The 26,408-nt window shown below is 38.2% G+C and overlaps 1 protein-coding gene across 6 annotated transcripts in view; it reads left to right on the top strand.

Annotated features, from left to right (window-relative positions):
- sdk1a (sidekick cell adhesion molecule 1a) overlaps positions 1–26,408 on the top strand; it is a 331,621-nt gene that overhangs the window by 154,187 nt on the left and 151,026 nt on the right. For all 6 annotated transcript variants that reach the window (XM_051886569.1, XM_051886567.1, XM_051886566.1 and 3 more), the window contains exon 5: positions 25,932–26,065. In XM_051886569.1, the coding sequence (XP_051742529.1) occupies positions 25,932–26,065 (134 nt within the window). The remainder of the gene's footprint in view (positions 1–25,931; positions 26,066–26,408) is intronic.

Raw genomic sequence — 26,408 nt, 5'->3', positions numbered from 1 at the left:
ATTTAAACAGATTTTTTTTTTATGAACATAAGACTGACCTGAAGGAAAATGCTAAATCTGAATGCAGGTAATAAACTCACTCACTCGATCTCTTTCTCACAACACTCTTCTACATAATACAGTAAGCTTCAATGAACAATATCAACATACAGTTTACGTTGCTAAGAGTGGTTGGGTGTTGTATAGCGATACTCAGAACCGTTGGGTGAAGCGGTCATAGCCGTGTTTTATCTTGAATAAAACACAGCTATTGACCAATCAGAATCAAGGACAGGAACTAACCATTTTATAAACATGAATATATACGTGAATGTTCATTTTCCATATATTGTTTTGAAAGGTGCTCAACAAGGCTACATTTATTTGTTCAAAAATATAGTATATTGTGAAATATTATTACAATTTAAAATAACATTTTTCTATTCGAATATATTTTAAACTCTAATTTATTCCTGTGATCAAAGCTGAATTTTCAGCATCATTACTCCAGTCTTCAGTGTCACATGATCCTTCAGAAATCACTAACTTTATTAGGTGGAAGGGAGGCACAGTTGTAAACATTGTTGTAAAATAATATGTATTTTTATTATATCATATTTTAAGAGGATTAAAATAAGATAAAAATAAATGTTTGAGGCATGATAAAAACATTTTAAGTTTTGAGATTTTAGATAGCAAAATAAAAAAAATAAAAAAAAGTTTAAATCTGTTACTCGTAATAAAAATCAGTCCGACTAGTGTTTTTAACAGTATTTGAAGTGTCTCCTTTTCAAAAAGCATCTCATAAGTCAACACAGATTATTCCTAGCTCACTACCCGCATTCAACAGAGGAAAACCTGGACTAGACTGGCTAGACGTGTGAACGAAAGAGACGTTCTGTGTTTGCTGGAAAAATGAAAAGGAAGATATCTATCTTCAGCATGTTTATCCCTTATCCTGCTTTTCACTGAGCGACCAGCACTGTCAGTCAATCCTTTTATGTGCCGCACTCTTGCTCAGCCCCCATTTCATGTCTGGAGATGTGCGCGGCCATCTCTGCGATGGCGGGCGACAGAAGTGTGTGGGTAGACAGAAAGCAATCTGTTCTGAAAAGGAAGATCAAGCTCAAGATTTCATGTGTGACATATTGAAACACTCCGATGTGTTGCAGGGATGACGTGTGCAGCTGCAGACAGTGGCGACGGAGGCCCAGTTCATTGTGATGAGGCGGATTAATTTAGTCTTAAAGATGAGGGGGGAAATGTCAGCGTATTATGAAGCGCTGACTTTTCTCCAACTGAAATCTCATTTGCGCAATTTAGTTACCTGTTGAAAACATAATTCACTCATGGAAAATAGCGACTGTCCATCTATTTTGACAGTGCAGCCATTTGGCTTTCACAACAAATAATGAAGTTGCTAAGAGTATTTATGCTGAGGGAGGCTTTGTGATGGCCTTTCAGCCTTTTAACAAGGAGTCCATTACCGCTCACATCATTAAAAAAAAACGACCTATTCACCTCTCCAAATTGAGGAAAAAAAAAAAAAACACACCATCTTTAATTTTGAAGAATGGGATATTTTCGGAAACCAATGGCCTGACCGTACCTGACTCTGCATTAACTATTAACTATTGCAATTAATTCCGAGATCCATTTGTCATGCAAATAGACCAGTGAATAATGCATACGTTTCAGCTCATAAATAACTAATTTATGCAATTGCAAAGCGCTTTTTAAGATAAATATAATTAAAGGTCAATAGCGATTACATAAACACAGTGAACTTTTAACATGTTTAAATGGCGGCTCTGGGCCTGTTTGGCAGGCTGGATGAGAAACAAAGTATAGACACAAACTTAATTGCTGATATTTGGTTCCAGACACACAGTTTTTCACTCCGGACCACTGGAAATACCTGCTTAGCTTTGCGTCGGAAGGCTTTTAAGTCTTAAAGGTGCTTACCAAAGCGTATGTTAGCTGGAGGCTGACTTCCAGGCAATCAATTTTATAATTGAATTAGAGTGAATGCTACAGCGAGTTTTGACACACAGGGTTGTTGTGTCTGTCCATCTGTCGCGCCATGGCGGTTCTGCTGGAGCAGGAAAGGAAGGCGTATCCTGCGGTGTCCAAAGCTGCTAGATAGATCAAGGCTCATGGCTCATGCACCTGAATACTGCTGCTTGATGGCTACAGGCCAGCCATGCTGTCTTGAGCTCTAAGCTTTGAGCTTTTAATCAGTGTTCATTTCCAAGAAAAAAAGTTCTACGCTATCTATCTATCTATCTATCTATCTATCTATCTATCTATCTATCTATCTATCTATCTATCTATCCATCCATCCATCCATCCATCCATGCTCGGCTAATGTATTTGCTCTGTTGCCTTGGTGCTAACGGTGATAAAATAAGCGAGTTAAACACACGTCCATTTTACGAGTACAAACATCTTACTACTTTTCATTTAAATGTTCAGCATTCACACTTAATGACCTCATAAGTCAGGGACTTTAATCTACTTTATAAGCGTTTACGCGACTATTGCGCTTGGGTTCATTTGAGTTAAGCGTGCACTACAAACAAAGCAATATGTTACGTGTGCGGCGCAATTACAGAGTTGCTTTTACTAAGAGCGGTGTAATTCTTTTTAATCCTCTACATTTGCTCACAGTTGCCATTCTCTCGCTGTGTATTTTGTGCCACTAACAGGGAACAAGCATCTGTTGGTGTCACTGACTGGTTGTTGTGCAACACTTCGAAAGAAAACCACATTCCCACCTCCTGTTGACTTTGTGCATCTAACGACTTTGTATAAAATTAAGTAAAACCACAATGTTTTTTTGGCTGCTCTTTTGGCAAGTCAAGACAAGCCTGGCAGAGTACACCCATTATCAGTTTCTCCACTCTTGCTTCTTTTAAGTGTACTAGAACAGTGAAGTTAGTATCTTAGTGGTAATGTGGTCAGGGAATTCTGTGCAGCTTTTCTAAATGTGTCATTGGTGTGATAAGCACTCACTTCCACAAATCGCTTTGAATCGCAAAGGAGAAAACAGTTCACACTCCAAACCTTTAATTACATGTTTGGTGAGGGTAATGTGCAAAGATTACAATAATTTCAGTAAACACTATTTTTCATGTTGGTGCAGGCTAAACAGCTTTTTTTTTTTTAAAGACGGATCTAATTATCACTCACATTGCCCAAGTCCCACAAAAGAAGGTGTTGTCCAATAATGCACTCAGCAAAACAAAGCGATGTACTTTTCAATTTAGATAAGTATCTTTTCCGAACTCAAAAGAATGCTTACCTCTTTTTGTGCGGTGGGACATTTAAAGATGGTAAATAAAGTCTTTTTGAGAAGGCTGAAGGGAAGTTTCTCTCTGGTGAGTGAAACTAGGTCATGTTTGCAGAGTACTTGCCTATATGGAGGATTAAATTAAATTAGGGTGAAGAAATTTGCAGAGGTATTGCAATTTTTGGTGATATGGTATTTTTGAAATATGGGACAGAAGAATACTGAAGTTGAAAAATATACAGACTTAAATCATCTAATAAGCTTGAAGCTCATGATGTATGCATTTTCTGCTTTAACTAGATTTTGTTGTCTAGAATGATTTATTTGATCTGGTCTTGAATGTGTGCCTCAAAAACTGAGAGACAGACACTTTAAATACTGATCTATGAAGTTTGCCTACACAGTTTCACTGTAAAAAGGCCATGAACCTTATATTATTATAAATATAATATGTAAGGGATCATGTACATCCAGCTGGTTGTTATCGCAGAATAAACCCCGACAGGGTGATCAGGACCCCGACTTGATGCGGCTGGATATACATTATCCCGCTTATTACAAGGCTACTTGCCACATAAGTAAATAATTAGACATGAAATATTGATCTGAGTCAAAATATTTTATTAGCTCTTTAAACGAAAAGCTTCCGCATAGAGAGCAGTTGCTAGCAAGTGGCAAGTTCAAACTAGATGGACATTTAAGGGATACGGTACAGTCATACCACATTTTACATGGCATTTCACCACATAAATAATTATGGGTATAAGAGATATTAATCTGAGATGAAACTGATTTAAAATCGTACCTGTTTGTTATCTTAAAATCCATTACAGTGAACAAAACAATAGTCGCAAAATGGCAGCCGTTTCAGTTAAATGAAACAAATGCAAGTCAGCGATACCGCATAATTAAATAACTGTACACAAAATATTGATTTGAATGAGTTTTAATATTTTATTAGCTCACCAAATGCAAAACTTCCATGAGGAAAAAACGTTCCTAACAAGCGTATCGCGCTGCAGACTTCAGTTCCCCAGATGAGCCTGTGATATCTGTTTTTAACGGTTGTTATTGGGGAATAACATACCGCTGGATGGTGCGATTGACCATTTAGAATCAAGTATTCTACAGAGCCTCTAATATTAAATAATGATGATAATAATAAATTTTAATTAATAAAAAAAAACAAAAAACATTTCAGTTCAGTTCAGTTCAGTTTTTCAGTTCAAGTTCCCTTTCGAGGGAACTCGTGCTGTGTCCAGGATGCTGAGGCGTTCCCAAAGCATCCTGGTCCCGTCTCATTCCCTTCTCAGGGAATAATGGTTACAGTTGTAACCTGAGACGATAGTTTTCTATTGTGACAGTATTTCTTTTGTTACCCTAGCAGCTTTTGCCCAGATAAAATATTTAATGTTCCATTTTTCAGTGTCTTTGCATTATAGACCAGCAAGATTTATTGAGTTATGACCTTCCAAGTTCAAAATAAGTTTTTTGTGACAAATTATGCCGTAGAAAACAAAAGGTTATCTGCATCTATGTCAGAGAGAGAGAGAGTTGTTGCTCTGGCGAACAAAAAAAGACGAAGTGGAGCACCAATCATAAACAGACAGGCTCGTTGTAATTCAGTAAAAATGCACATGTACAGCTTCTCACCTTAAGGTGACATTCTAAACCTCTTTTAATCATCCCACCAGTTTTCCGAATGCATCCATTCATCTACATTATACAGCACTGCTGCCCATCTGCTCCGGTTCCATCTTTCCCAACCGAATGTCTTTTTCGACATTGGCTTGTGAGCGTTTATCCCACCTCTTCTGTGAGGTGAAAAATAGAGTTGAGGATGTCTTCCTTCTTTGTTATTGAACAGATGTATCTGATCGATGTAAATCTACTAATGAGACTCCGAAGGCCTCCTTCCCGTTCTCTGTATCAGGGCTCTGGGCTGGCCACTTTAATTGAGAATTAATTACAGATGGGGAGGAGATGCTACAGGGATCACATTAACACAGCATCAGAGGCCTCCATCACCCATCCTGCCTTTCTCCTCTCTTGAGGGATCATTAAATACCTGAAGGCGCAGATCAATAATTGCTGACGGGTGGCATGTCTCGGCAAAGGCATGTTTGTTTCATATATGAGGTTTGGAAGTTGCAAGGTCTGTTTCTCCGAAAGGCTCCCTCATCAGCGGCCCTCCTCAGATCAGTCAGAAATGCTTGAGAGGAATCACTGGCACCCCTTGAGTAAATTATACCAATTAAACAGCCAGATTAAATTCCATACTTTATTCACATAATTGAAGACACCGACAATTACTTATAATTACCGTTCGTTATTCTAAAGACTGATTGTCGATCGCTGAAGTTCTCTTGTTTTTGTATTCGAGAGGATGGCGGAGTTGGGGAAAACAACATGAATGTTTAAAGTGGAGCGAGCAGACATGGGCTTTGGAGAGGCAATGCTTCAATAGATAATGACCCGATGGTAATTGCTTTCCTTGAATAGTCTGTGTTTATTCCACGGTGTCAGACAAATAGCAAAGCCTGTGATTGTTTAAGAAAATAACAACTGGCCAAGTAGCTTGATAAGCATCCAAGTGAGATGCATGTCATGTCTTTAATGTTGAAGAGCTAAATAAAGGGATAAAAATATGTGTGAAGTTTCAATTCCTCCCTCCTAATTTCATCCTGCTGAAAAGGCCATTTTAGACCATTTCCAGGCTGCTATATGCTTGTGAAAATTATCTTTCCGGTGAAGCTCGTTCTCGCAAAGGTGAAGTCCATGAAGAAACAGTTTACTGTTAGTCTGGCGCTGAAGAGCTTGAATGACCTGCATGAAACCCAGACCTGAACCCCTCTAATGCTCTTTGAGATGAATCGACACCAGTTTTAATTTTCTAATAACAATTTAGTTGATGAGAGTGCAAAATTAAACCAAATATTCAAATATTTCAAGTATGTTGATAAACATGTATCAACATACTGTATGCCAAAAATGTGAAAACTGTCTTTGTTGTGAAAACCTGAGATCCTGAAATAACATTATCGTGACCACACTGTTGTAAATGTTATTATTACATGGCTTTCTAAAATACTTGATTCTGATTGGTCAGGTGTGTCATTCCGAGGCCCGAGGTCAATAGCAACGCTGTACAATGACAGCTCATCCAGGTTTTTGAAGTCTTCACTTCTTTTGTCTATCGTTTCAAACACAGCTGGTGCGTGCTTGTTATTGACTGTTTTTACTGTACAATAAAACCAGAGGACTTCAGTATATCTGTCATGACATCTCTCTGAGAGATTGGTATGGTAATAGAGATTAGCATGGTAATGGATATGGCAGTGTTAATGTATTTGGTCTTGGCGGAATACACATGCTGCTGCACATGTAACCCCCGTAGCAGATCTATACGGCTGGAGCTGGGGAAGGTGGAGGGTTTCTGAAAGTGCGCTGTACACTGCTAACATCAACACTACCGCTGATGCAACAGCAACCAAACAGTTGTGCTAAGTAGATAATGATGTGATCATTACCAAATGAGTTAAAGACCTATCAGCATGCTCCATCTAGAGTTTCATGTCAGAACTAGGTAATAATAGTAGGTCTAAGGTAATGTTGTTGAAGTGTTTGTCTAGTTGCTAGAACGATTGTTTTGTACACTCTGAATTAAAAGATAATAAACAGGTAATATTTCTTCTCAAATCAAAATTTCATGTCCCCGTCATTATTTATGTGGTAAAACTATTTAGGTTCCAAAATTGACTGTGTTTACCTGAATACTCTGCAAGATGGACACACCGTTTAAACGCAGTCCTCATTTTGGTAATTCCAACTCACAAGCTGCTTGAGACTGAGGCGGCCTATGTACGTACAACTTATATAGATCAGTTATAGCAGCAACTTAAGGACCAACTCCCTTTTAATGTTCATTATTTGGCCATATAGCGGGGACACCAGCATCCAGTGCATGACAAACGCTGTCTTTTCAGCGGGGCTAGAAGCACAGGCATTCTGATTCAGATCAGCCACAGTTTGGGCCTTATGTTTAGAGACCACGTTGTTCGCTATCCAGCTCCGGTGTCAGCTGTTAATGCCCCCTGAATGCTCCATGCATATTTTGGCTGGTAATGCGCGCAACATCAGGACGGATGCCCTGTTGACCATGCTGATATGGAGCAAAGCGCCGTGACTTGGCCAGGCCCCGCACAAAGGTCACAGTTTCCCTTACGTCAGTCCATTTTCCAGCAGCACCGCCTGAAAACCTGCTGCCATCAGATCCCTGGACAGAGCTCATAATCCAGCCCCTATGATCTGCTTAATCCACATTCTTAACCAGTCAATAGAAGTCTTGTCCATGCGTTTTTTTTTTTAACACTCTGGCTGATATTGACAGATGGGTTTGATAACATTAGAGTCCAGGGGTCTGGCATATTTCTTTGCAATCAAACCGTGCTGTTTTCTGGGCTTTGTGCCCATAGCTAGATTGCAAAGTGAAATCCTTATCTCTCTTTTAAAGTTCCACGCAGTTCGTTTCTCCCTATAAGCTTGTTGTGAGTTCTGGTCACTGGTGAGACTTCAAATAGATGCAATGAGCGTCTCAGCTGCAGCAAATGCTTGCCTTATTGGAGCACACAGCTTGGCTTACTGAAGCATAAAGCACTTAATAGTGCTGGTGGCAGAGAGAGCAGGCAAATGTCCATGTCTCTTCCTCTTATGTTCCTCATTATGCTCCTCATGGCATAAGTTTCATACTCAGCTGGAGTGGTGTCTTGCATTTTTATCAGATTCCAAGGATTGTGAAACTGGTCTCATGCACTTATCATTTTCTGGGTGTTTACAAAGTGAGAAATCTGTTTACACATGATCTGTAGGGTTTTTATGGTCATGAAAACTTGGGGGGACAACAAAACTTGTAATTTTAAAAATGCAATTCCCAAGGCTGGAAATACAAGGAAAAGGATTAACAATTTAAAAAGTCTGCAGTAAATAGATTACTTTTCTGGTTATACTTAGTCATAAATCTTTCACTATTTTTATTTTATTTTAATTTAGTTCATCCATGATTTGTGACTGGAAAAGCAAAAATTCATTTGCCTAGTAGTGATCTTATTTATATTGAAAGCAGATTGTATTTTGCATAATCTATTATAATCTATTATCTATTTTGCAATATATATATATATATATATATATATATATATATATATGTGTGTGTCATGACACGAAGCAGGGTGCCTGCAAGCCCTTCAGCCGTGACTTATTCATGATACAGCACTAGCCTCGAGTACCTTATTGCTTTTATAAAATGGTTACCGCACAATACAAATATTAAAGGCAAAAATATGTATCAATGCAACTTTCATGAAGTAAACTTTCACTAAAGCCTTCCTTCTGCCGGAAAAAATAGTCCCTGGCCCTGAACAGCAACAGAAGTTACATTATTACGCCATTAGATGGCGGCAAAGACCATCTTTATGAAAGTGTCAGTCAGTAGCGAAGACTTTTACATTGAAAAGACTGAATTGTTGTGAGCACGGAACAAGACGCAACTGACAAATGCTTTGACTAGCGCTGTCAGTCACGGGAAAACCCCTTAAATGTTAAAGGACAAGGTGATACATCGGACATTTAAACAGATTTTTTATTATGAACATAGGACTGATGGAAAATGCTAAATCTGAAAAAGATCACTCGATCTCTTTTTTTCCACAATACTCTTCTACATAATACAGTACGTTTCAATGAACAATATCAATTGAGAAACATACAGTTTACATTGCTAAGAGTGGTTGCCAAGGGTGTTGTGTAGTGATACACAGAACCGTTGGGTGAAGCGTGACCAATCAGAATCAAGGACAGGAACTAACCGTTTTATAAATATATATATATATATACATATATATATGTATATAGGGTTGTCGATTTAACGCATTCATTTAATTAATTAGTTATGGAAAAATAACACAAATAAAATGATTTAACACACCCACCCCAGACCTATGATGTAGTTCATCTTACATTTTATACAGTTAATTGGTGTTTAGTTTCTGAATTAATCCACATTTTGCGTGAATCAATTGTGAACCAATGATTCAGATAAAGAGAGCCATTAGGTGTGCTCAACTTGAAGCAGCGCTGCACAGATAGATCGGTGTATGACATCAAAATACCGCGAGAGTGATTGGAGAGCAAACGACTTCGTATGCTGTCGAATCGCTCTCTCTGTACTTTGATGTCATACACCGATCGGTCTGCGCAGCACCTAACAAACTTGTAAAATGTTTTGCTAGAAAAGTGTGATTATGCTTTTATGATTATTCTTTTCTTTAAAATAAAAGACACATGCTTTAATGTTTTGTTATATAATACACAATATCTTCATGTATTAAAGGTGTCTTTTTGTATGCCTTCCTGTAGGAAAAGATATCTATTGCACTCGCAGTGTTCCACTTAGTGAATATTTTAGATGGTCTTCTTGAGTTTTCATATTAAAATAAACTAAATAAACTCATGTAAAATGAATTAATATGTAAATGAATTGAGAGGTTTCCTCCAAGGCCCTCTTGCCTCCAAAGGCCAATTTACAGTTAATACACTACATGCTTTTTCCTTGACTAATGCTATTAATCAACAGTGCCTCAGCTCTCAGTGGTTATTAAGCAGAGCTGATTGGGTTGTGTTTCTCGTGTTTTTGTATGCACGCTCCTGTCTCCACGATATAACAGACTGCATGCCAAGCACGAGAAGCGTTCTTGTACAATTTCAGCAGCGCTGAAGCACTGCATTGACAGGGGAGCGTCTTTTTTTCCAAGCCTCCCTCCTCTTCTTCCACGAATTGCTTGGTGTCTCCAGACAAGCAGACCTGTGTTGCATGGAAACCCCACCTCGACTACAACAATTCAACAGACCCGGTATGTTTATAACTGTGAGAGATGGCTGCTGCGTCATTCTCAGCGGCATCAATGCGAACGAGGTTGATAGTTACATTTTAGTTGTCATGTAAAGATATTCGCATGAACAGCCCAGCCTACCGTAAACTTTTTTCTGCATTGTGCCACGTCAAATCCCCACACAAAGACATTTTGTCTGTTCTGTAATGAGATTGTGTCTTTTGAAAAATTCCATATCAGATTTTCTGACAACTGCAAATTGAATTTTACATGTCTATTTGTGAAAGTCATTCATCATTTGCTGTTGGCTAAACAAGCACTTTTAAATGATATTATGGCTTCAAAAAATATGATTACAAGCATGAAATCTGAAGCATATTTTACATGTCACTCTACTGTTCGGTCCCAGTGTTCAAGGCTTTGTGGAGTCAAAATAAAAATCAAGAATCAACTTTTGAAATGTAAGACGTGTGGCACCTTTTATAATGTGCCTTCTATAATGCAAATTCAATCACAAATGAAAACAAACAAACTTGTTCTTTTGTGTTCGGTGCTTGAGATCTTTCTATAAACTGTCAACCACCCACTATATCATAGCTTTCTCTGGCTTATTTGTTCAGGAAAAGCAACATACACCATCAAATAAAACAATACATTGCTGCTTTAAAAGGATTGCATTTCCAGTGGAATTTTCTTTACTTGGATAGGAATGCTTTACAGAATCAGTCTTGTCAAAAATTGTCCATGGTGTCTTATATTTCATTTTGCATGTCATAGAAGCTTAGGTGATTTGTTTTTAGAAACCATTGGCATGTTTTTTCGATAGATGATACCATTGTTGGCACCTATCACCTTGGTTACACCTGTGGTTTTTACTTGCCAAGTTATTACTTTCTGGATGTGACTCATCAGTAGGATTGTAACTTTAAAGTCAACATGAAATCAAATTGGACACATCATTATTATCTTTTTTAATTCATGTGCCTTTGTAATCTTTGATCAAAATAGCTTCCCCTTCCTCCTCTCGCAGCGACAAATCTTCTCTTCTCTGATGATGTCTATACTGGCGCGAGGGCGGGACAACCTGTCACCCACATGACATCACAGCAAACCACAACCAGCCAATCGATTCCCCATTGATAAAATCAAGTCCCGCCCTACATTTTGTCTTGTTCAAGATGCCCTTTCACCCAGATATCACAATAGGGAAGAAAAGTCTATCGCAGCTTTGTTTCATGCAGACTTTAAAGATGGATTTGTGAATGTGTAGTTGAACTTTAAAAAAAAAAAAAAAAATAGTTGTTGTTTTCTCTCTGCAGCTGTTTTAAAGATGTTTTGTATTAACACAGCAATGTAAAAACTCCTGTCCAGAAATGGTTGCTCTCATCAGCAACAGAAAAGCAGTTGAGCTTGGCCACTTACACTGCAGGCCATCGTATTGCAATTTTAATGGGTTTCAATGGGACCAGCACCAGATTGTTAGAGTGAATTTGCAGGGCACTGCCGCCTAAAAGTAATCCCAGGCTTGTCTATGACCTGATCCCAGCATGGCCCTAAAAAAAAAAAAACCTAGCTTTGAATTTCTATACTGGTTCAGACTGGTGTGTGCCAGATAGTACTGGTCAGCCAGTATGGTGTTTTCAATGGTCAGTTCGTGTTTTTAAAATACATAGCAATTACCTGTTATCTAAGGCAATATTTGTTTACTTGTTTACTTATTTTTACATATATCTTAAAAGTACTTTCAAATACTTTTGTGGGCCAGTGTCTTTGTAAGAAATTGTAATGTTTATGAGTTGTGCGCAAATTACTGAAATTAATATTTGTTTCAAACTATTTGCATAATTAATTTACAAAATTGGTTGCTATGAATTTGGGTGCCAATATGGCCCTCAGATATTGGCAGGTTAGTCAGCCTGACCTATATAATTTTGAGTAAATATTGTCCAAAATAATAGTTAATTGCTTTACAGTAATTTTGTATACATTTCATGTCTGTCACTAAATTGTGTTACCTATAAATCTGCATTACACCAGCTAAGTGCCACCCTGTTCTCTAGATATTGGTGTTGGCACCATTAAAATACCCATATAGATCATCTACTTGTGTGGACACCAGCACATCTGCTTCCAACCTGAATTTATCACATTGGCCATCAGAGGTTTGAGGTTTTTCAGCTTTACACAATACCTATTTGACTGTCGGATTTTAATAGAGACTAATGGGCTGCGTAGAAAAGGACTAAAGTAGCCAGAGAGGCTCTTTAGAGGAATGGCCTTTTGGCTTCCCGTACATTAAGGCGAGTCTTTGAGGGGTAGTTGAGTTGAGGTGGTATAATTATTGCAGAGAAATGGTAATTACTCAAAGTGAAGAGGGCGTTTGTGCTGACGAGCTTGACTGTGTGGCTTTGGAGAGATCTGCTCTGATTTTCTCATCTGGATTGGATTATTCCTCTCTTTGAAACAAGGGGGATACAGTTTAAGAATAACGACATTTTTAAGTGATTTCAAGATGGATTCCACCAATGACGAGAAGCCTTCATAGAGTGATTGAGAATATCAAGTTATTTCTGGTCATTGCACTAGGTTGTGTTTGTTTTAAACACTACATTTACAGTATAGTGTGGATTTTATTATTATTATTATTATTATTTTTGCTTATAAACATCCCTGGAAGTCCATGTTTCTCTGACAGAGCTGTGTCTTTTTTTAATTAGATGATCACAGTTGAATAACATCCAGGATCACCAGCACAATACCATGTGGAAATGTTGAAAACACATTTCACAAGTTCATTAACATTCATGAAAATGAATTCTCTTCTCCCCAAGAGCAGACCATTTATATTATCTATCATTACTCATGATACCAAGAACCTAATTAACTACCATGGTCTATGTAGCTCCATTTCTGCAAAGTCAGGTTGTGTAAAGAAATTATTTTCCAATTTAATGTAAGAGGGAAAGGGGGAATACTTCAAGATTGAGTTGGCTATAGCCGTCTTTTCACATTTTGCATTTCAAAGTTCATATACTGTTTATTTTCTTTCTTTTTTTTTATTCTCTTCTAAAGTCTTGTCAAGTCTCACAGATGGAAATTCAGTAGGTTAAATTATCATCAAGCAAATCATTTTAATCAGCCTTGGAAGTCGTCCATAATGAATTACGCTGAAAGTCTTTGAAATGTCAGATAGCACTTGAAGCCCCAGAGCAGACGGGGACGCACCATCGTGACCTGCACAGACTGCTGGGTTACTTAAGGAGCTGGCTGGGACCTGCCAGCAAACCTGGTTGCCTGGCAACCTCATTTATTCCCTTAACGAGAACAATATGCATTGGGTGATTCCAAGAAAATGAGGTTTCAAAAATATACACTGTGTTACAGCAGACCACCTGTTTTCTTGTTTGTAGTTACAAAAAAATCAATCAGTATGGATGTTGAAATCTTAAAATATTTACTTAAAATTTCACTGAAATGAGTTTTTTATTTTAGTTTCTTTCTTGCTTGTCTTTCTTAATTAACCTCTCCTTAATTTGTATTTTTAAGGGCATCGGAATACCTTTTAAATAATGAAATGTAATTAGATCTTGCACATTATTTATTTATAAATTTGAATTGAATATATTAAAAACCAGTCAATTTAAATTAAATCAATGGCACATAGTCTTAAATTATTTTTCAGTTAAGTAATTAAGTTAGTGCTAAGTTTTTCAAGTAATTATATGGTAACACTTTAGTTTAGGGTCCAATTCTCACTATTAACTAGTTGCTTATTACTAGGATATTGGTTGTTTATTAGTACTTAATAAGCACATATTAATGCCTTATTCTGCATGACCATATTCCTCATCCCATAATCCTACCCAATACCTAAACGTAACAACTACCTTACTAACTATTAATAAGCAGTAATTAGGAGTTTAATGGGGCAAAAGTCATAGTTAATAGTTAGTTAATAGTGAGAATTGGACCCTAAACTAAAGTGTGACCAATTATTCAATCAAAGAGAGAAAAAAAAAAAAAAAAGTAACAAAGAAACAAATTCTAAAACTTGGATTTATTAGGCTGTTTCACATCCTTACACTAAAAAAGTTATTTTTCAAAAACTTTTTTTTACAAGAAAATACTATTTATTTCAGTCCTTCTACTTCAAAATTGCACGTTTAATTCATTGAAATTTATTGTGTTTGTTACTTGCTGTTTCTTTGTAATTATTTGTGAAATTAACTAGCAGTTCCTCAGTGCAAATTTTTTCAAAGTAAATGTCACACCAATTATTTTTTCAGTGTAATTATATATATATATATATATATAGATAGATAGATAGATAGATATAATTACACTGAAATTATATATGTGAGAATTTCATGAAACATTTAATTTCTCCTTATGCTAGAGGACAACCTATCTGCTTTAAAAACAAAACAAACAAAAAAAAAACCTTTCAGCAGTGAAAAGTACTTAATCTTGCAGGGTATTACAGCATTAAAACTGTCCTTGCGCTGGTTTCTATTGCCTCCTGCTTCAGAACTTGTAGAGTACTAGTAAAAGGTTCACATGGTTGTGGCTGCGTGGATCCACAGAAAGCAAAAGTGGCATCAGGAGTCTACAGGGCAAGCACTCCAAAACCTTGTTCATCAAAGAGAATAGTGCATAGTATCTTTTATTCTTGTGCAAAGTCTCACAACAACACAGCCTTCACATTTCTGATGAGGCACGTCTCGTCTCATTATTTAGTCACAGTGTTGTTGCGAACTCTGGCACAACAAAGATGCCTCTCTGCCTTTGTACTACTGTCACTCTGACTGCATCCCAAAGCTAGCTGACAGTCTCAGGACCCGAAGTCACGGCTGTCCCGATCACAGCCTGTCCACGGCGTCGCAGAGATGCCCTAAAATGAAGCTGAGGAAAGAAAACAAGATCAGATGGATACTTTTTGCATTCACTAAGACTTTTTTTTGGTTTCGTTTAGTTTGATTGACAGTAATACTCACTTCTACCGTCTGAGGTTGAAGACGGGCCTGTCCCTTCCCTCACAACTATAAAGAAGCTTTTATACCTGCTTTCTCAGTGAACTTGTAAACTTTGCAAGATAGTTGTTCCTCCAGGACTATTTGAGATTATATTTCATTGATTATAACTGTAACACAGCACCACAGGCCCTGCAGAGCAGAAAGAAAGATGCACGAGTGATTATACATGTATGTGATTACAGGTCTTAGCCAGTGTGATTGAATGGAAGAGAGCGATGCTTTTGTTCTAGTCCACATTTACCAGAATTGCATTCATTTTCAGGCCGTGCATTCCCTAGGAGCTGAAGCCATGACCTTGGCATTCTTTGCTCAACCAATTGAGCTACAGTAATTATGTCAGATCCTGCTGTTCTGCTCCAAAATACCTGACTGGAAGTTTCTAGTAGGTTAAGATGGGCAAAGATTCCCTTCTTAAAGGTACATAAAAGTACCATAATATGTTTGCAGAGATTTAGGAAGCTAAGTTCAAATACTTGTTTCTCTGAAAAAACAATTCTACAGCCAGTTAATCTACTTTGAAATGTGCGTTCCGTGTTGTAATGTCTGTTTTTGTTTTGGTCTGTGTGATCCCGCCCACTGCCAATTTACCCAACAGTATTTCGACACCCTGGGTTGCCAGTTGTTGGAAAACACCGCGTATTGCAGCCATTGAAGCCAGCAAACGAACTGGGTCAGAAATCTCAGATTCTACCTGAACTAAAACTAAAAAGCCTCAAGAATAAAAACATTGCAAATGTATACATTAGCGGATCAACTTGCAGTGTAATGCTCATCAATTTCAATTGTCATTTGCGCTCGTTCCTGTTGTGTGTCCTCAGTCTGGCAACCTGCATGACTGTCGAATCTGAGGCTGCTTTCCACTCTACTTTTAGACACGCACTGGCGAACTTCCCTAAGCACTTCCTGGCGCCATTTTGAAGTGCGTTCCACTTTGTGAAGTGGACGAAAGAAGTTTATATGGAATTTTGACTGAGGGAGTGACATTATATGTAAGCTTCAGGCAGCTCCATATGCCACAGTGCAACACGATTGTGACGTCACCTCATATCGCTTTTAATTTAACCCACTACAAACCAATCCATGATATATTAATTACTTTTTTAAATATCTAAAACAACCCAAACACACCTATATACATATAGAATGCTGTGTCCATAGCGGATTGTGATCAAGGGCTTAGGACGTTCCAATTCAGCCCATTGCAAGGGTTTCGCCAGTAGTGGGCACTCATGCAATGTAAGCAATGACGTACATCCGAGTGAATGAGACTGAGGGAGGTTAGCGAGGGAAGGGCATAAAAAAACAAACTGGAACGCAGCCTGAGGAGGACGGTGTGGGGGAAACAACTCCCTCTAATATTTTGAAATTGGACTGCCCCACCCTGCATCACTATTAGAATGACCTCCCTGCCTGGGACAATAGAGATTTTTAATGATTTATTTTTTTTTTAGAAGATTTATGTAAAATATTAAAGCAAATGATCTGTGTGAATGCATGCATTTTAAAGGTTTTGTTATAATAATAATGATAATTTTATATCCAATTTAATAATGAAGAGTTGTCATAATAAAAAATAAATTATGAATTTAGATGGAGTGATTCTGCTGAGTTGGCCTATAGGCTATAATGAATAATGTAATTCATGGAATGAAATAACTGCATGCTCCATGAATTATAAATAGTTATTACATTGAAAGATTAAAAAACAAACCAAGGGTATATCATAAACTAACCTTTAACTAAAAAAAAAACTTTTTGCCCTAGAAATCTATATGAATTGCTGTGTCAACAAATCCTGTTTAATATGGAAAATAAATTTACAAACCACTATTATCCAGTGCCAAAAATAGATAATTTAATCTCACATCTGTTCAGATTGCATAAATCTAACAAATGTTGATGTGCAGATGAAAAAAAGATTAATAAGAGCATAAGCATTTATTCACTTCTTTTGAATAAGTACTTTGTGACTGTTTAAAAACTGTTTCATATAGTATGAATGTGTGTAGTATTTACTACATCAGTCTTGCTGTCATTTTCATATGACCTACAGTGTCAGCTCCGTTGCGTTACTTCCACACACAACCTCTTTCATGTGGTTTTGTGTGTTTTAAGAATACTGTCTATAATCTCTTGTCACATTCTGTTTATCACCTACTATACAATAGGGAAGTATGTATGTAGTATGCCATGGGCTGCATCCGAAAGCTTAGGCAGCTGATTTGTTGCCTTGCTGCCCTATCAGGCAATGACTTTGCAGGCAGAATTTGTGCAGGACAGTATCTCACGAAACTTATTTCAGACAGACTTCTGAGGCAGCATAACGGTTTAATGATCTGAACAAAATACAGAGAAAGTTGGTGATAACAAAGCGAATATTTAATATTACTACAATACTAATTTCTCACTATAAATAACATCAAAAGTAGAAAAAGTTGGTAAAAAAAAAAGTACACTTACACACAAACTGACCACCAACTGCAACTTTCAGATGCCATCTTTATTTTTTAGCTTAACTGTCACAGAATGGCACGCACAGGATTGTGGGATATCAAAGGCAGCGAAGGATGAATCGATCAGATGAAGGCACCTCAGGAGACAGGAAGTGGTTCATTGATTGAATTCGGACATGCATTGTTGCCTTTCTACCTCTGTGTCCTTTTTCAGCTTTCAGACGCAGCCCAGCTGGTTTAGGTGTGTTTAATTAGGGTTGGAGATAAACTGTAAAGGAACGTGGCCCTCCAGGAGCTACAGGAACCTTTCATTTCCTTAAGCTCTCCTGAATGATCCAACAAAACATCACCTGTCATGTTCTGACTTCAGTTCAGTTCTCCTTCAGTATTGGCTCATTTATTTATTCTTTCCTCATCTCTCAGCACAAAGGTAACAATCGGTTTAATCTTGTGTTTGGTACTGTTGAGCCCCCAGTACATGCTAGGGCTCTATTATTTAGAAGAATAGCGTGGAACAAAGAGAATGAAAGGAAGTGAAGGCCCACATGGGTACGCAAGTGTTTATTTATCTCTCATATAGTTCTATCCTCCCTGCTCCTCCACTGAGGTGTTCGGTAACCCTCACCCTGAAGGTATGCAATGCAGCTAATGAAAAAGACTTGGCTGTTTTTGATCTAGTAAAGGAGGCTATTTATTTCATTTTTAGGGGGGTGGAATAAAAAGCATATGCATTAAAAGTTTGCTTTCTGGAGATAGTTCAAACCCTGGAGTTATGTGATCTGGTCTATGAGAGGCACAGAAAAACCCATCTGATGTGACTTGAAAGTTGTGTACGGATGCAATGCGTTCGGTTGCTTTGTCGAACGGTATTTTAAGCAGAACTTTTTAGATGCAGAGTTGAAGAGGTTGGAGTTTCGGTGAGAGCTTTGCCCTGTAACATTACCACAGTCTTCAATATTTAAAGTGAGAAACTATCTTGTTTGGACGTCTTTTCACCATTCTCTGAACCTGACAGAAATATCCCTTCAGACTCGTTTATATTTGATTGTCTGTATTGATGTGAACCTGAATATTTCATTAAAGGAAACCAAAGGAGATCCTTCAGCCCAGCTGACCAGCACGGCTCGCCTTAGATAATGATTGAGGAGATTTAGATTTAAATTTATTTTGCCTTCTTCTAACACAAACTTGTTAGATGTTAATGCATAATTAACCATTTTTATTATTGCAGCCGTGGGAATGGTCGCTTTTACTTAGACATTATAAACAGTTCTAGAGGATGGAAAATTGACCTAGCAGGGATGTGTGAAACAAAGTCATTTTCCACCATGCAACAAAAACATATTCATGTAAAACATCGCTTAAAGGCAGATTTTGTAAGCGTTAATGTGTTTCTGCCAAAAACATTCAAGCTTTGCTGCTTAAACAGACTTTGTTACACATGCTGAATCAGAAATATTGCTTGTATTTCAATGTAACCCACACTTGTGTTGCTTTAACAGCAGAGGTTTGGTGCAGATTTGATTCACCATTAGTTTTGTTTAATTGTCATGAAAGTCAATGACACAATACAGGGTTGAATGCCATTCAGAAATAAATTGAGATTATATTCCAGTTTAATTCCTGATTTGAAATTGAATTTGAATTGAGGTAACAGTATGCAAAATAACAATTCAAATTTGAATGTAAGAATACAGAATTCATATTAATGGAAATTCAAAGAAATATACATTTTAACTAAATAATAATATTACCAAGACAAACTTTGAATGTTTAAAAGGTTTAAATGTTTATAATCTGAAGATTGATTGATTTATTGATTGATTGATTGACCAATTCCATTCAAATTCTAACTCAAGAACTTAGGCCCTGTTTACACTAGTGCGTTTTCGTTTTAAAATGGCGTTTTAAAATGAAAACGATCCTCATCTACACTGGCGTTTCCACAGTGTTTCACAAATGATCCCCGTCTACATTACACGACCGAAAACGCATGTCACATGATCGTTCATGTACACTGGGCATGTGTGTGTACAAGTGTAAACAGTTGCCTCTTTCGCATGTAGGTAGCTGCAGTATTAAAAAAATGCAGAGTTTAACTGCACAATGGCTGCTAAAAATGACAACAAAGCCAGCAAAGATTGCAGTTCAGTCCCAATGTTATTGTTTACACGGTCGTTAAGGATACGCAGAGCGAACGTGGGCAGCCACGCCATCGTTTTCAAAAGTCTCCGTTTTGCTCCTTTTATACTGAAACGCAACCCTGGCGTTTTCAAACTAAAACAGGGTCTGCAGCGTTTTCGAAAGTCTTTGTTTACGAGGTTCGAAAACGCCGGTGTAGTGTAAACGACAGGCGTAACCATGGCAAAACATGCGTTTTAAAACGAAAACATACTAGTGTAAACGGGGCCTTAAATAGAGCACATTCAACAATTCTAAATTCTAGTGCACTGGACCAGCAGGGACGGTTGAGTTTGGGTTCTGAAAGGCCATTAGTCATGGTTCCCGTGGTCATAGGGTTGAACTGGGCTGAGGGATGGATGAGGCAGCAGGCTTATCTTCACTTGTACATCTCAGCCTACAAATGGCCAGCACATTCATCACAGAGAGGAGACTGCAGCGGACTGCTGCTTTTAATGGATATTAAGAAAGCTGATGCTAGAACCGCTAGAACCGTGGCCTGGATATGGTCTGGCAGAGAGATTTTCTGCTGTCATTGCATTCACACCATTGATCATCTGTGCTCCGGCGCAGCTCCACCGTGTTTATGTGAAAGAGCCTCAGTGTGCTGTGATACATAACAATGCAGGAGAGAGAGGAGAGGACAACAGACCGGCAATGGGCTTCTGGTCTTCATGTCTCGTCTCTTTTCTTCTCATTTCTGTCTCATATCATCTATTCTCTTCTCGCCTCGTCTCTTAACCTCCTTAAATTATCTCCGCTTGTTTTGTCCCCGCTCTTCTATGTTTTTTGTTTTTTTTTCTCATTTGGTCTCTTCACGTCTCATCTCCACCACTTATTGCAATCTCTTATCATTTTGTGCACCCCTCCATCATGCCCCATCTCTTTTCTTCTCATTTTTTGCTGTCTTTTCTCATTTCCTCTTTTCGTCTCCTCTTGTTTTGTCCCCAAAATACCGGTCTTAAACAAATTCGGTTAAGTGAATGTGAACAGAGAAACAAAGCAAAGCCTAATATTCCTGCAGCTACTGTCTGTGTTTTTAATGTTAATGAAACAATAAAAGACAAAGACTGACTGAATAACTTTTGTAACTTTAATAAGGATTAATATATAATTTATACAGTGAAGTCTATCAAATCTTAGTTTTTATTTTATACACTTCATATAAATTTCTGTATCTTCTGTTAGACCTACCTGAAAAGCACCGATTTCACTGGTATATAAAATTTTGGTGTCATAAACCTTGTAATAAACCTTATTTATTACAAGGTTACATGGGCCAAAAAAGTTTAGTTTTGTTTTGTTTTGTGGTGGGACCAGTGAACATTTTGGCAGGGCAGGTAAAAAAATGTGAAATACTGGCCCAACCAGGCCAGTAGAAAAAAATCAGTAACACTTTATTTTAGGGTCTTTTAACTAGTTGCTTATTAGCATGCATATTACTAGAATATTGTCTGTTTATTATTACTTATTAAGCACATATTAATGCCTTGTTCTGCATGACCTAATTCTACATTCTTAATCCTACCCAATACCTAAACTTAACAACTACATTACTAACTATTAATAAGCAGTAAAATAGGAGTTTATTGAGGGAAAAGTCGTAGTTAATAGTTTATATGTGTTCCTATACTAAAGTGTTACCAAAAAATTCTTAGTGTTCAGCCCTGAGAGTGCAGGGACAGAAAGTTTTTTCTGTTCTGTGGAGTTGTGAGGGCTCTGGTTAAAGGGACAGTGAGATTTGGGGATGTTCTCTCTTTAAGTTTGGGTTAAAGTCCATAGAGAACACACAGGGAGGTCTGTGCTTCTGGTTCAGCAGCTTTCAGAGAGGCTGTGCTTTATCTGTACTTTGTACATTTTTCTGAGACACCCGTATCTCCATTGGCAGCATGACGGGGGGAAAGGCTTGACTCATGCCCGCAGACCACCTTAGGCATTTGAGCCTGAAACAAGGAAATTGCCATGACCTGATTTCATTCACTTTGAGCATTTATTTATTTGATCCTTGGGCTAAATGGGAAAAGCAGACATAGTGTCACTCTCTATGGCCTCCTATATGGCCCCGAAGCTACTTTTCGAAGTTCTTTTACTCTTTATAGTCTCACATAAACAGACACTTGCACTTACACCAAGACCCACAGCATATTTCCTGCCATGATAGTTTTCTTACAATTTTTACATTCAGATAGACTTTGATCTCTTCTTTTGCGGCATCACTTAGAGGCAAAAACCGCAAAGACGACGTATTCTACGATTCCAACATCATTCCGGGTCACGACGCCTCAGGGCAGCGGTGCTTCTGTCTCTTTGCTTGCTCCCTGGGCGTCAATGCGGTAAGCTTTTCTGTCCTCAGATGTGGGTGGGAGAAAGTTTTCTGAGGCCTGAGAGCATCATAAATCAAAACGTAATGTCAGATCCACACAGCTGGGCTCCCAGGAACTAGGAGCACAATATGAGTTGCTGACATTTTAATTACTTTGTCATACATCTCAGACTGGTAAGCCTATTTTGAGGGTGTAATTTATGGCAGTAAATGAAAACAAATATTCTATAAACCATCTTTCTGAAAGCCGGTTCTTGCCATGTTGATTAATGTAATATCTCTCTAGTGGTATGTCCAGTGCCTGGGAGAATTGGGTTCTGGGCCTTTACCGGCATGCGCGCATTGCGTAACATTTCGGATTCTTGCAAATGTGAGCGCAGACACGTCCCACTGACACGGCAGGTAAACAATATTAAAAAAATTTCTCTGGAGAGTAATTCGTCTTCAATTATGCCAATGACTTTTTTTTCCCCCAGAAAAGCCATTTCCCTTCAGTTTTCAAAACAGAGAGGATAAAAAAAAAAATTATTATGGTATGATCGTCAGAGCGTATCTCAGCAAATTGATCTTTAGATTTGATTGTTCTATATTGGAAATGGCTGGCCGGTTAAATTGGTGCGTTTTAGCCTGGCAGGTGTGCAGCCTTTTCCCAACAAATCGAAATGGTCGCCTTTTTTGAATATTTAGATTACCTGGGGCTCCCGGCACCTTTCCTAAGTGGATTAACATTTCATGTGGCTCCCAACCTGCATTTTTAATATGTTGTGGGCTGATATCAAAGAGTCCTCAGGGATCAGAAACAAGCATTCCCATTATCTTTCCTGCTGTGCTTTGTTTACCAAACCGCGAGCAAGGGCCATTCATCTAGACAATTGTAATGGAATCCAAACTAGCTGGACTAATCATAAAATCGCTTTATACACAGGTCGCATTGATTCCGCTTGCAGCATAAACCAGGTAAGCGCTCAGCCCCTGCTCTCTCGCGTTTTACAAACCTCCGCTGGCAGCGTTACACAGGATCACACATGCTGCTATTAGGCCCTTAAATCATCATGAAGGTGAGCTGTTTATGTACACATCAGTTCGGAGCCTCTGATGCTTGCCAAGCCATTTCAGCCTATGCATATTTAATAATTAAAAGTCCATCAAGGCGGGCCGCTCTGACCTTTTAAAGCCGCCACTGACATCTGTGAAGGGTGCCTTTATTTCCCAGATGCAGCCCAGCCCGGATCCGCAGCCAGGTGTCAGGGTGCAGACAGCGATGTAATGCATCCTCATCAGCGGCCGCCAATCTCCATCCCTCGCAAACCCCCTCCCCACTCAAGCGTCCGCTGACTTTTGATGGATCTCTTTATGTTAATCTGCACTTAATCATGAAACAGCAAAAAAAGAAATTAAGCAGAAAGGAAGCTTGCTCTAATTACACGTCAATATTGTTCGCCGCGGAAGCGCAGACAGCTCTCTTGTTCCTACTTCGGCTGTATTTATTTTTTATTTATTTGTCTATTTGCAAACGTCTCTGAGACTTGACGATCTTTTGTAGGGATCTGTCTTGGAAATAGGTAATGACTGCGGCGCTTGTGCTAGCGGCGTGTAGGAAGACGCTACAGGTCCCGCGGAGCTGAAAAACTAATCATAAGTTTCAAAGCATCCCCGAGTCGTGCTCAGCCTCTCAAGGGCTTCTTCGTGGTGGTCACGCCTGAGCAGAAAATCTCTTAGACAGCAGTGATGTGTAATTGAGGATGTCATCAATTAATCAAAAAAACGCGGGAGGGGAAAGACTATGCATGAGGAGTGGGAGTCAGTGCTGAAGATATGCAATCTATGCCCTCTTTCATCTGCGGAAATAAAAAGAAAACAATTCCATCCAGCCTACGTGGAGCCTTGGATTATCAAAGCACCATGTTCTCCATGGCACAGTGCCAGTTTGAGATGGTAATTTTGCCTTAAAGAGGCACAGAGAAACTGGCACCTGAATTAATTGACAGTGATACACATCTGCCACTAAGCGTCTTTCCTGCAAACTTTGGATTGATGGATGAAGTATGACGTGTTCTGATTAATCATTAGCGCAATAGCAGCAGCTCTGATATCAGTCTACAACAGTCTGAATCAGATAAACCCCTCTTAAAGGGACACCTCACTCAAAAATGAAAATTTGCTTTACCTCATGACATTCCAAGCCTGTATGACTTTTTTTTTTTTTTCTTCTGTTGAACACAGTATTTAAAAGAAAATGCTAGGTGTTTTTCCAAGACGGGCAAGAAGCCATCAAAGTATTGTAAAAGACCATAATTGATGTTGTAATATATTAAAACCTTTCCTCTCCAGTGAGATCTTTACCACTGTGACCAATTCTTTGAGTTAGTGAGTCTGATTTGTGAACTGTTTTTGTGAAATGATTGGTTTCTTTAAAAGAGGCAACTCAAAAGAACATGTGTTTTCTAATTTGTTACTGTTTTCTAATTTGAATATATTAAAATGTTATTTACTCCTGTGATGACAAAGCTGCATTTCCAGCAGTCTTGAGTATCACATGGTCCTTCAGAAATCATTCTAATATGCTGATTTGGTGCTCAAGAAACATTTCTTGAGCACCAACATTTCTTATTTTTGTTTCTTATTTCACTGTTGTTAGTTTCACTCAAACCATCCTTGTTCACATTACTTAAAAAACTAAAGTAACTACAAGAACTTAATTTAACTGAGTTTCTACTAAAAATGAGCATTGTCAGCATTACTTAATAAGTGTTTGTTCAGTCAACTTAACATTGCTGAGTGAAACGCACAAATTAATGTTAAACATAACTAACTGGGCAGTGGATCCATAGTTCCCAGCATGCTTTGCAAGATACTGCATTAGAGTAAATTTAGGGATTAAAGTGTTATTTTATGTGTTTTTCAGCAAAGGGAAAGATGTTATTAGTTTATGTTAGTGTTTAACATTCAGTTATGTTGGACATTTAGAGGAGTTTCTGTAATGTTTTTGCAGTTTTTGAAGTTTTTTGAGTGCATTTTGTAGAGCAAATAGTTAAATAAGGTAAATTAAGTCAATAAATGTATTCACCTTACATAGTAAACTTTTATAAATTTAACATAACATTATTAAGTAAACTGCACTTATAAATATTATGTAACAGTGACAAATTAAAGTGATTTGTATTTACTCAGAAATGTTGTCAGCTTTGCTTGAATTTCTTTTAAAAATTCTAATAAAAAAATAACTAAATTGTTATTTGTACAAATTACTCAATATAGTTGCGTGGAACCATTTGACGCTGCTTTTTTAAGTAAAACATTTTTTGAGTGTTGAAAACTTTTTTTGTGATACATGAACTATTTTTATAATACCTTTATGAGACTTCTATGGACCTTTTGTGGCCTTTTTCAGTGAACTGTTTCTTTTCATGTTTTCAATGATGCAACAAACAGCTCCCTCACTTAGATACTAGCCTGTAGGTTTATTCCCACCAACAGCGGTATTTCTGGCCGTAATGACCCTTACCGCTCATTGATTCTCAGCTTGTGTCAGAATGAGGGATCAGGTACATTGAAAACGCTCAGGGCTCCATGAAATTCCTCCACGCCAGACGTGTCCCAGCCAAACCCAGGGCGCAATGAGTTCACGGCAAAGCTAGTTTTATGGAACCCAATATACATCAGTTAAGCACTAATTAAAATGCTGTCACTCTATTGCAATAGTGGAATTTGTTAGGGTACCAGACTCATTGTCAATAATGGTTTAACATAGCTGTATTTCATTCGCTTTGTTACTCTCCACAGAGCCATAACGTTGGAGAACCAGCTAGTGGTGCTTGCCACCGCTGCGGCGGACGCCGGGAGGTACTACGTCCAAGCTGTTAATGAGAAGAATGGAGAAAACAAGACAAGCCCATCTATTTACCTGAATGTGGCAGGTAAGTTGAGAGGGGATGCATTTCACTAAATCATTTCTATTATCCTGCAGCTAATGTCACATGGCCAGCCATTGACGCAGCCGAGACAGAACTATCGACCAGACGTGGGAATTATGGCTTTTGGTTTGTCCGCTCCCTCTTTGTTTTTGCCCACGTGTTGTAGGCACAGTTTAACACGCATGTCTCAGAAGCGCCCGCAGGCCGGCATGCAGATGCGAGGTACCTGTAATTCCCATTCCCTCAGGGGGGCGTTTAATGTGGTGCATTCATCAGAGAGGAAGGCCATCCATGAAATGACACAGAGAATCTGTTTGTTCTAGTGACACACTTGGATCTGCTAGCT

The sequence above is a fragment of the Ctenopharyngodon idella genome, chromosome 3 (assembly GCF_019924925.1).
Source record: "Ctenopharyngodon idella isolate HZGC_01 chromosome 3, HZGC01, whole genome shotgun sequence".
Lineage (NCBI taxonomy): Eukaryota > Metazoa > Chordata > Actinopteri > Cypriniformes > Xenocyprididae > Ctenopharyngodon > Ctenopharyngodon idella.
Note: the sequence above shows the minus strand (reverse complement) of the source record. Positions and strands in the feature narration are given on the sequence as shown.